Source organism: Marmota flaviventris, chromosome 13, assembly GCF_047511675.1.
Source record: "Marmota flaviventris isolate mMarFla1 chromosome 13, mMarFla1.hap1, whole genome shotgun sequence".
NCBI classification, from domain to species: Eukaryota; Metazoa; Chordata; class Mammalia; order Rodentia; family Sciuridae; genus Marmota; species Marmota flaviventris.
This window is the reverse complement of record NC_092510.1, coordinates 101,240,756-101,252,152: the sequence shown is the minus strand read 5'-3', so window position 1 is coordinate 101,252,152 and position 11,397 is coordinate 101,240,756. Positions and strand designations below refer to the sequence as shown.

Genomic DNA, 11,397 nt, shown 5'->3' with positions numbered 1-11,397 from the left:
AGGGGAGCATAATGGAGAGACCTGCTGGGCCCGGCAGGCCTAACTGCACCAACCCAGGCCGCTCCTGGAGCCCTCTGCGGTCACTCGGGAAACAGGACGATCAGTGGGGACAGGACACTGACTGGACGGTGAAGCTGGAACCTCGATGGACCTTGGAAAGCGAGCCCCGGGTTGGCAGAGGGCTGTGCTCACGCCTAGATCGACTTGGCCCCTTGCCTGGCTCGCCTGGGAGGTGGCGGGATGGACACGGGCAAGAGCCCTGGATGTCCACCCCAGGGCCCTCCTTGGTCTCACCTGGAGAAGGGACGTCTAGTGTCACTGCACCTGGGCAAGGCCCTGCTAGAGCGAGGGAAGGAAACCGTGCAGACTTGTGGAGAGATTCTGTGGGGGTTTGGGCTCCGTGATGGAGTCCCGCGGCAGCGTCTGGACTGCTCGGGTGCCTGCACGGCCTTTAAACTCCACGCCAAGCAGCCACTGGACTAGGACTTTGTGTCTGAGCTGGACACAATCATCAATTCCAATTTGATCTGAAAATAAATATTTATTTGGACTGAGAAAATAATAGCATACCAATCACAAGCTTACAAAGCTGATTGCTGCGCCCCTTCCTACCTCTTCCTGTGAAGCTGACCACACCGTTTCCTGAGGCAGAATAGAAAGAGGATTCTGACTCTCTTCCACCTGCAGATCAGAACTCATCTCTCACCACGGACCTCAGACCGTGGAACACTGGTGTCGGACATAGGCCCTGGCTTGGATCCTGGGGGTTTGCCCCGTAGGTAAGAACTGTCGTCACCTCTGCTCTGCGTGGTCACCATCTAGCATGGCTGAAGCTATGCATTGCGTTCAGATGTTCAGATGTGGTGCGAGATCATGTGCAGGACTTCCCCTTTGACCGACAAGTGTGAGGCCTGCATTTCGCTCACAGCCTTCCATCAGGACTTGAAGAGCCACCCACGCTTGCCTCCAGCCTCATGCAGAACTCATAGCACTTGCTGTCTAACCGGGGAGGATTGGCACCTCCCATGTGGAGTGTGGGTCTGCCAAGACCCCTCCATTCCCCTTCTGTTCTGGCTCTCGTGCTCCCTGCGGCCTGCCTTCAAGTTCGTGGCACTGACCTCCTTGGAGGATGGCCCCTTAGCTGTGTCTGAGCTGGCTCCCTTTCACTGCATTGATGCTTTATCTTGAACAAGGTTCAACCTAACAGGCTTCTGTATTTAATTTAAAAATTTTGTATTGTGTCCACCTGCGTTTCCATTTCCCCACAGATCACTCTTCTTCTGCACTCAAAGCGCATTTTAAAAATTTGTATGAACTCTTGCAAACGAAGGTGTTTTTTTGTTTGTGTGTGTGTGTGTGTGTGTGCACGCACACAGTAGCACTTTTAAATATCAGTGCAATGGACCTTCCCTCACCTCCAGGTCTCCAAGCATGCGCCATTTGTGATTTTTATGGTCAAGAGTTAGTGGACCTGGCTGACTGGCTTCCTGAAGCCCTGTCCCCGTCACTGCGGCTGCACCTGTGCTTCCTGTGATGCCCGCAGCAGTCGTCCTGAAATCCATCCCTGATGAAGGCCAGGGAGGGTGGCTCTCAGCTCTCCCGCAGTCGGAGATGGCTTTGTGTTTTGATGTGTGTCCATTTTAAATATAGGTCCTACATTTTGTAAATGAAAGATAGAACACAGCTAGATAGAGTCTAGGGCCGCATATGACATAATAAAAACACGGAAGCCAGGAGCACTGTGCAGCCAACAGGCAGGCACACCCTCTGGTGTGCAGAGAGACAGGTCTGAAATTCTGACTCAAAGTGACTTTCATCACACTCAAAGGGGGTGGCCCACTGTTTAATAATTTGACGGTAGAAGTTATAAATTCAGGAAATAATAAAGAAGTAATATATACAGAGAGAAGAGTTTAAATAAAAGTCTAAATGTTCAGTTAATAAAGGAAGATTCCTAACTCCCTGAATCAGTTTACCCTTCATGAATCTATCACTTTTTAAGGAAGACCGCATGATCTCTCCAAATGCACTGTTTAAAAGAGAGAACCATTTTTGATATTCTATTTTACCTTTTTCTGATGTTTTCTTTTTTGTGTTTTTATTTGGGTGTCATGGTTAGACATGAGTGGGTTTCATCTTCACGTGTAAAGGTGATGTTAATTTGTTTCCTCTTATTCTGCAGAACTTCTCTTCTCCTTCCTTCTGCTCTCCTCTGACCTCTTCCTTTATTGTTCTTCTTTCTATTTATTTGTTACTTGGTGCATTGTAATCATACATAGAAGCGGGATTCACTGTGATGTACTTACACAGCATGGCCCACGGTCAGTAGGTCTCCTCCTGGACTTCCTCCCTTTTCTCACCCTGCTCTCTCCCCTTCCCCTTCCTCTTCTGTTCTCCTTTCTATTTTTATGAGAGTCCACTTTCTTATTCCTTAATTCTTTCTAGCTTCCACATATGAGAGAACATTTTTGACCCTTGTCTTTCTGCATCAATACATGCACAGATAAACTCAACCCAACTTTTCTCAAAAGAAGAAATACAAATGGTCAACAAATATGTGAAAATATGCTCAATGTCCTTAGCAACCAGGGAAATGCAAGTCAAAACTACCCTGAGATCTCATCTCACCCAGGTCAGTGCTGAGAGCCATAGAGGAGTAGGAATAAAGCATGGCATTTTTGGTTGAAAGGTGATGCCAGAAAGCCATTGAGATGATAATGGTTATGTTAAGATGTGTATTCAATTGGATATTAGACCCCTGCTGTCCGCCTAGGCCTGCTACTTTGGAGCTCTCAGGGGGGTTCCGGGAGAGTTGGAGGGATTTCCAGAGGAGGGATTTCCCGTTGGTGTGGCGTTCCTGGGAGTTTTGGAAATAAAGTTTGTTCCTGCTTGAGGGGCTCGTGATTTTGTGCCCAGCCAGATTGCAGCAGGTTAGAATGGCAAGCACCAAGAATATAAATAGTAAAAAATTCTGGCAAAGATGTGGGGAGAAAAGAACACGTGTACATTGTTGGTAGGATTTAAAAAATGCTTTTCTTTGTAACTCGTCAGCATGCTGGAACCTCTTGATCTATTCTGCATGTTTCTCAGTTTTTCGAGGCCTGGGGTGGATTTCTTTTGGCTTTTGAGAGCCGCTGTACTCAGGAGCATCTTTTTGGTAGCATTTAATTACTAGATGGAGGCTGCAGACTGACTTGATTCTGGTGTATTTTTGTTTTTATTGATTTCTGTGTCCTGTCTTCCAATATATGTCATTTCCTTTCTACTGTCAAGCATAGACTTTATCCCCTTTATTTGGTTTTTATTTGTTACATATGCACCTTGAAGATCTTAAATGATCTCTATTTCCTTGCATTTTAAAAGTACCCGGACCTGTTCTCATTTTATAGTTTCTTGTTCTTTTTGATCTTCAGTATTAATGTGTTGGCATCACCAGGGGTAAATGCCTACACCGGCTGTTCATTTTCCCTCTGCACCTCTTTGCGAGCCCTTTCTTGCACTGAGGGGCGTGGGCTTGCTAGCTCACTGAGGGTGCTGCTGCTGCTTCTGAGCTTCTCCACTTTTCACCGTCACTTTGCTGTGCCCCTCTGTCTAGCAGTTTTTCACCCTCCCTGCCTCTCATCCCAAGTCCCAGGTCTCGGTTCTGCTGTGACACTTTTAATGTAGGATCTTTAAGCTATAGACGACCCATTCAATGATCAGGAGAGACAGGGAAATGAAGGTTTCGTTACTTTCAAATCCCGAGGATCACACGCATCCCGAGGCCACACGCGTAGTTACACACAAACACACAGGACAGGGAGCACATATGGATAGGGAGAGGACCTGGGCACTTCCCGTTTTCAGGGAAGAGGGGGGGAATATAAGCATGGGGCAGGTAGTGACAGCTTTAAGTGAACAGGTGTGAAATTTGAAACAGACCCACCTGACCCCCCCCCCCCCAGGAGGAGGTTCATCTTGGAAACTGGAAATAAAACAAGAACTTAACATCTAAGCCAGATGGTCCAGCGCTGCATGGACCCTGGGCAGATGGACTCCGATATGGGCACAGAGGACATCGCAGGTGTGGCCAGCCATCAGGGTGCCCTTCCAGCTCCTGCCCTAATGGCTCTCCTGCGTCCTCCCACCTGCTGAGGCCAGGGCATTAGGTAATCAAAGGTTGGAAGCCCTGGGATGTGGTGGGAAGGGCTTCTTGGCCTCCTCCCTGGGGTTAGGAATCCCACTCTGGCTACGGCTGACCTCAGGGCCTAGAGTCAGTGGACCATGACTTCAGCCCCTTCCCCAGCCATTGCTCGCTGTCTGAGTGTGTGTGTGTGTGTGTGTGTGTGTGTGTGTGTGTGCTTGTGCACACACATACCCCTGTCTGGGTGTCTGTCTGACCCTCGGCTGTTCTGACGTGGAGCGGGTCCTGGTGCACACAGTGCTCAGGGACCTCAGCTTCTGTGCACACACTGACTTCCTGTCCACACTGCAGGTCCCGCTTGGTTTGCTCCTCTTCAGGGTTGAGGGCTGAACCCAGGGGCTCTACCACTGGGCTACATCACCAGCCCTTCTCCTTTCTTTCTTTGGAGACAGGGTCTGGCTAAGTTGCCTCGGCTGGTCTTGAAGGTGAGAGCCTCCTGCCTCAGCCTCCCCAGGAGCTGGGATTACAGGGGTGGCCACTGTGCCTGGCCAGGGTCCCTCCTTCTGCAAGATGAATCTGAGGTGAAGTGACCTGTCGTGGATGCGGGAAGTCACCAAGACCAGAGCCCAGGGCTCACTGAGTCCCCCCTGTGTCAGCCAGGGAATGCCATGAGAGGAGGGCCCCAGGGTTCTGCTGCCACCGCACACACCCTCGGGGCTCTGTACACGGGGGCTGCACCCTCCATCCGGCTCATTTTCTGCCAGGTGAAATGTGCGAGTGGCTCCCCTGGACAGCGGCCCTGTCCTGATGATGCCCTGGGGAACGGACACACTGTTACTCAGCAACTTCCAACAATAGTGACATTTCATCTGCTCCACTGCAGAGCAGCCACGCTCAGTGGCCAGGAAAGGACTGGTGGGTGCTCTGTGCCAAGTTCCCCGGGGGCCTGCCCCGAGCAGTATAAAGGGCGGGGAGTGAGGAAGCAGCACAGCCACTCCAGCCCAGAGAGCCCGCGCCCAGCAGCCGCGAGCACAGACCCCTGCATGAAGACCCTGCTCCTGACCCTGGGCCTCAGCCTCCTCTCTGCCCTGCGGGCCCAGACGCTCCCAGTCGGGGATGAGGAGACCCAGGATGTGAGGCTCAGATGGGCGGAGGGCTGCGGGGGCAGGGAGGGCCAAGATGGCTGGGTGCAGACCCCATCCCTTCCACATGAAGGAGACCCTCGTATCGACACCAGGCCTTGAACCCCTGCCCCAAGGAGACATCACACGGCGCAGGGGGGTTCTGGGCCAGATGGGGCTGCAGAGGGCTGGTGGAAGCAGGGGACACATCTGCCCTGGGAGCCAGCGCCTGGGTCCTGGCTGACCTGCGGGAGCTGGGATCCGGCTCTCGGGGGCCTGGTGGGAGTGGGGGTGAGCTCGGGTGGGGTAGGGGCAGAGGATGCTCCAGGTCCCCGGTCCTTGGAGCATAGAGTCCAGGGTAGCTGAGGAGGGGAGGCCCTGGAGGCGGGCCTGAGCCCTGATGGTCAGGTGCCTTCTGCAGGCGTCAGGCACGTGGTACCTGAAGGCCACGGCAGCAGACAAGGAGATTCCCTGGAAGAAGCTGGAGTCTGTGTCTGTGACCCCCATGACCATCAAGACCCTGGCAGGGGGCCACCTGGAAGTCACCTTCACCGTCCTGTGAGTGTCTGCGGGCCACATGGTCCTCCCTTTCCACGGAGGACAGCAGGGCTGGGTGGGGTGCAGACCATGCCGGGGGCCTACTCGGCCCTCAGCACCCAGCACCTGGAGCCTTATGGAGACTCTGCCAGGGGGTTCCTCCCAGGCAGCCTGACATCCCCTGGCAGCCAGTGAGGGGGTCGGAGGACACAGAGTTCTGGCCACTCTGGGCCCAAAGGCTCTTCGTGGGACACAGAGGGCCACTGGTGCCTGGACCAGTTCAGGGTGCTCAGCGTCTGTGAACACACCTCACTTCCTGTGTGGAGAGGCCTGCTGCTCCTGGGCCTGTCTGCGGCCCTCCTGCCAGGCCAGGCCCCGTGGCTGCCCTGAGCAGGGCGGCCTTGCCCACGGAGCTTCTGTCCTCCAGGATCGGAGGCCAGTGTCGCGAGATCAGCACTGTGCTGGAGAAGACCGCCGAGCCGGGCAGATACACAGCCCGTGAGTGCTGGGGCCCGTTCAGGGCAGCTCCGGCCACCCATGGGCACGAGGGGCCAGCCGGCAGCTTCTCAGGGTGGCCTTGGGCCTGAGGCTCTCCTTTCTGGCCCTCCTACATACCCAGCCTCCACCCCACAGAGTCCAACTCCCGACCCCAGTGTTGCTGAGGCTGGTGGATGAGGCCTGGGGGTCTCTGCCCAGGGCTCCCTCTTTGGCCACAGCTGACCCCTGGCATTGGTCAGGGCCAGGACTGTACTTGGCTGGGGTTGAGGGTGGATTGTGATGCCCCAGCTCCAACCTCTGCCAGTCTCATGCCCCAGACCTCCCTGTGACTCACCAGCTTGACATGTGCCATCTCTTGGGTGCATTGGGTTCCTGGGAAGTGGCCCCAAGGCCTGGGGCCAGGCTAGGTGGGGACCCAGGTCAGGGAGCCTGGGAGGGGAGAGGGGGAGTTACTGAGGGGTGTTGTGGGCTGGAGTCAGCCATCCTGGGTCTTCAGTGGAGGATCAGGGCCACTCCCCAACTCGTCCACTGTCCCTCTGCAGATGGGGGCAAGCATGTGGTGCAGGTCCTTAAGTCCCAGGACGAGGACCACTATATCCTCTACTGTGAGGGGGACATGCACGGGCAGCAGATCCGAATGGCAAAGCTTGTGGGTGAGTCACAGTGTCTGGTGGCTCCAGCCTTGGTCCCTCTCCTTTCTCCCTGTGCCCCCTGCCCCTCCCCTAGGAGGAGCCACCAGGATCCAAGGACCTGGCTACCTTGTCCAGATGATGGGTTTCCTAGAGGAAGCCCGAGTCCCACCTCAGAGCTCAGGACTGGGGATGGCCCGTCCCTGCATGGGAACGCAGGAAGGAGGAGGTGCTGTGGGCGCAGGGCCACCAGTGTCATGAATGTCACAGGATGAGTCGAGGACTCATTGGGGAAACCTGGCAGGGCCATTTGTGGGTACCTGTGGGGAGTCCAGCAGGGGTCAGGGAGGACGTGGATGGGGAGCCTGCGTGGGAAGTCCAACTCGACGCAGACACTGGGTGTCAGTCCAATCTGACTTGAAGACAAGGCCTGGCGTCCCCCAGCTCCCCCACAGCCAGGTGCATGGGAACACAGAGCAGTGGACAGCAGGGCTGTGCCTGAGCCTGGGGGAGCTCCTCCAGGGCAGAGTTGGTCCTGCCACTCCCTGTCCTGCCCCGGGAGAGGCTGGGTGGCTTTAGGGAGAGCGGCTCTGGGCCTTCTGGGTCGGCTGCCCTGGGTGCCCTGTGGATGCTCACACCCCCTGGTCCTCCTCTCCTATCTGGGCTCTGCCCCAGCCCCAGGCCTCTGGGTCCAGCCTCCACGTTGAGGTCTCCCTCCCCAGCACTGCGCTGGTCAGTCCTCCAGGCTGGGAAGGAGATGCCAGCAGCTCCCAGCTCTGCCCCCACAGTCCTGTCTCCCTTGGCCTCTCCTACAGGCAGGTACCCTGAAGTCAACGTAGACGCCCTGCAGGAGTTTGAGCAGGTCGCAGCAGCCAGAGGCCTCAACGCAGACAGCATCTTCATCCCCAAGCAAAGGGGTAGGGAGAGGGCTCTGCAGGGCTCTCCCCGCCCCAGGAGCTCCAGCCAAGGATGGTTACAAGAGCGAGCTGCATGGATCCTGGCTTTGTCCTTTGAGGGGTGGTGGGAAGTGCTGGCCGAGGGCGGGGCCCTGGGTTCCGATGGAATCCCAGGCTCTTCTGAATCGTGTTTTTCTTTCTTCCACAGAAGCCTGCTCTCCAGAGAGTGATTAGGGTAAGAGACCAGTTTCAGGGGTTAGGAGGACCTCCCAGTCCTGGGGGTGGAGTGATGGGACTTCAGGGGACACCACCCCTGCTTCTAGGTGGACAGGAGAGCCACCACCTGGCCGGGCAGGTGTGCTCTGCCCCAGGCGTGGCCAGTCCTCGGGTGTTGTCTTCAGGTTTCTCTAGGATGTCATCTGGGCAGTGAGGGAACCCGCCATGGTGACCGCTCCTGGGTGGGGCCCCTGGTGGAGACCGTGGCCCTCTCCCCCAACCCCTCAGAGTGCTTGCCAGAAGGTGGGAAGTCCCTCAGCACCTCTCTGGCCCTCAGTGGTGACACCATGTGCCCCATGAGTTGCTTTGAAGGTGTGGCAGCCATGCCTGGGGACTTCAGAATCCCTGGTCCCTCGTGCTGTGTGATGTAGGGAGCTGACAGGTCAGAGACTGCCCAAGGTCCCCTGCCCAGGTGTGGGCGGAGCCAGAGCCACACAACATCCTGTCCTTCCCTGCCCTCCACTGGCCTGAAGTCACCGTCCCTCCTCCCACACAGAAGAGGAGCTCTGGGCAACCTGCTCTGGCCTCGCGGATGGAGCCCCACTACTGCAGTCCTCCCTTGGCCCACCCCCTGGGCTCACTGACCTCCTCTTGTTCCCAGGGCAGGGACACCATGCTCTGCAGCATCCCCGGGTGGCACCAGCAGGACCTCTGGCCTGGGGGACATGGAGGGTGGCCCACCTGGGCCCAGCTGGCTCCCCCCACTGCCCTTCCCCCTCGTCCACCCCACCTTCCTGATTCTCCATAAAGAGCTTCAGCTGTCCCTGGTGACTGTCTGTCTGTGGGGCACTTGGGAGGGCCCCCTGCTGGGAAGGAACGGGTAGGGACATGGATGGGAAGGACAAGTGCCCAGCACGTCCTGGCTCTCATGGACGGTGCTGCTACAAAGGGCCTGAGTGGCCGGCTGAGGAGGTGGGAGTGGCTCTGCCCAGTTCCCCTGGGGGCTTTCCACATGGGCCACCATGAAGCCCAGTCTGGGGGTGACAGGGAGAGGGCTGTGAGTGTGACAGAGCAGAGCTCCTCACCCAGGGGAGGGACCCACAGAACCTGAGCGCAGGAGGGGCCACCTGGGCTCCAGGGCTGCCAACCACCTAGAGGGGGTGGCAGGAGTTGGGGGGCGATCACCCTTGAGGGCACAGGCTGACGGTCAGGTCCTGGGTCACCACGACAGTGACAGCAGGACACTGGGACCCCTCGCCCACTGTGAGAGGGGCCACATCCCCCCCCCACCTCTGCAGCACTGGCTGGAATCAGGAGCTGCCCCGGGGGAAACAGCTCCAGGAGAGGCCTTGCTCCAGGCCCTGGTGCCGTGAGGACAGGTCCCCAGTCACTCTGGGGCTTTGCTCTGAGCCGCTGACATGGAGCCCACTGGGGCCACAGGCTCTTCTCCTTCATGGATGAACCAGCCCAGTGTCCCTCTGACCGGGGGCTCCCTCTGCAGAAACTTCCTATGTCCCAGACCCGTGGTGGGGCTGGCCAACACCCTGGGCCCTCTCCTGGACACGAGAGGCCCGAATCCAGACTACAGGGGCCAGGCAGTCTGTGTTGCAGCCCTGTGAGGAGCTGGGTGCTGCCAGGGGAGGCCCTGCATGTCACGCACCCACCAGTCTGGGAGGGGTGTGGAGGCCAGGCCATCAGGACACTGGCTTTCTTCAGTGACGATGGCTTCTTCCCCTGTTCCCTGCCACGGCCAAGGCCATCACGCTGGGTGCCTGGCAGGTGTGAGCAGGTGGCTGCCTCTCAGCCTGAGGAACCGGCCCTGGGAGCCTGGGCCCAGCACAGCTTGCCCACCTGGCCTGACCTGCCCCTAAGCAGTGGGCCTCTGAGTGCTCTGTCCCCACAGAGCTTCCAGACCTGGGGCTACACTGGCCAGATCCAGGGTCCAGGCCCTTCGTGAGGAAGGGGCCCTGAGAGGGGGCTTGGCATGGACTTCGGATGAGCTGGCCTTGCCCTGGCCCTGGGTGGGGCCTGGGCCCAGTGTTGGGCACCCTGAAGGGGGACTGGACATGGGGCTGACCAGGGGAGGTGGCCATGAGCAAGACGGGCAAGAGCCAGAGGCATTCTTAACAGAACCCCCCAACTGCCACTCACATAGGGCAGGACCCCCAAGGGCCCCATGAGGTCAACTTCTCTCAGGGAAGCAGCTTCCAAAGGGGCTCTGAGCTGCACCCCTCGGACGCCACAGTCCCCCGTCCAGGGCCCAGATGGGGGCCTCGGGTGCCCTGAGTGACTAGGAAGGGAGGTTGGTGCTGGGCTCAGCTCCTCCCTGACTGCAGCTGGTGGGTGGGCCTGCCCTCACTGCTGCCCCTCTACAGTCCCCTGCAGACTGACTCCCTCCAGACCTGTCCTGGACCCTGTGGCCTCCCTCCCTGCCCACCTGCGGGCTCGGGGGGACAGTGCTGCCCTTCCTCCCACGTGTGTTTGAAAGGGGTTTGGAGAATCCTTTGTAGCCTCGAGTCACACAGGTGTCTCCAAAGAGGGCTTCAGATCTGATGACCATTCACGAGCCTGGGGCCCAACTCAAAGGATGGAAATGACCGGAGCCCAGGCTGGCCCTGCGGGACTCCCAGACTCTCCCTGCTGTTTCTCTGGGTCAGCGTGGAGGGGTCACCACCCACAGAGGCCTGTTTTGCCTGTCCAGGGACACTGGCCACTTACCTGGCCTGGTCCTGGAACCTCGGTCACCTCCCTCTTGCCCTTCTGGCCCTGCCCTCCACCCCCCTCGTCCTGGCCTATGAGCCTCTCCTGCTCAGCCCCAAAGCCTCTCACCCGTGTCCTTCCTGTTGTCCCAGTTGGTGAGCTGTGAGCGACCTGACCCACCTCCCTGGGCAGCCAGACCTCCACTTGGGCTGGAGGGAATGTCTCTTCATCCTCTTAGCCACCGGGCACTTGCTGGTCCACCTCAGGGTTTCCACAGGTGCATTTTGTCTTAGTGATTTGGTGGGTGGAGGCACACAACCTCAAACCAGCCACTTGGTGGCAGGTGGCACTTGCACCTACTGTGCAGCCACCACTTCTGTCCAGTGCCCAGTTCTCAGTCCAAAGTGAAGCCCCCGCCCCATGAGCAGCCGCTGCCTGAGCCCCCACCCCAGGAATGGCAGCTGTGGAGCTGGCCCCGCCCTGAGCACTGGCCTTTCGGGACCCTGCCCCCACGGAGTCCACAGTGTGCTGCCCAGAGCAGGTGTCTGCAGGTCCACCCCTGGGTCACAGGCTCCAGGAGAGGCCTTGCTCCAGGCCCTTGCTCCTTCCTATGGCTGGATGCTCATCCACTGTGGGGATGGCCCAGCTGTGGTCTACTGATTCCTCGTGGGTGGGTG

At 57.9% G+C, this 11,397-nt stretch overlaps 1 protein-coding gene across 7 annotated transcripts; it reads left to right on the top strand.

Annotated features, from left to right (window-relative positions):
- The first annotated feature begins 639 nt into the window (after window positions 1–639).
- LOC114108519 (von Ebner gland protein 1-like) lies at window positions 640–8,843 on the top strand. 7 transcript variants are annotated; one of them, XM_071601121.1, is made up of 9 exons: window positions 642–779; window positions 3,945–4,148; window positions 4,576–5,256; window positions 5,666–5,802; window positions 6,209–6,279; window positions 6,822–6,932; window positions 7,724–7,825; window positions 8,013–8,039; window positions 8,682–8,843. In XM_071601121.1, exons 3-8 carry the CDS (start codon window positions 4,792–4,794, stop codon window positions 8,036–8,038), a joined length of 912 nt encoding a protein of 303 aa, XP_071457222.1. In that variant the 5' UTR covers window positions 642–779; window positions 3,945–4,148; window positions 4,576–4,791; the 3' UTR covers window position 8,039; window positions 8,682–8,843. The 7 variants fall into 7 exon arrangements, with proteins under 7 accessions (XP_071457223.1, XP_071457221.1, XP_071457219.1 ...); XM_071601122.1 differs by having other exon boundaries at window positions 640–779; window positions 4,576–4,704; window positions 5,007–5,256; window positions 7,724–8,843; XM_071601120.1 differs by having other exon boundaries at window positions 641–779; window positions 7,724–8,039.
- The last annotated feature ends 2,554 nt before the right edge of the window (window positions 8,844–11,397 follow it).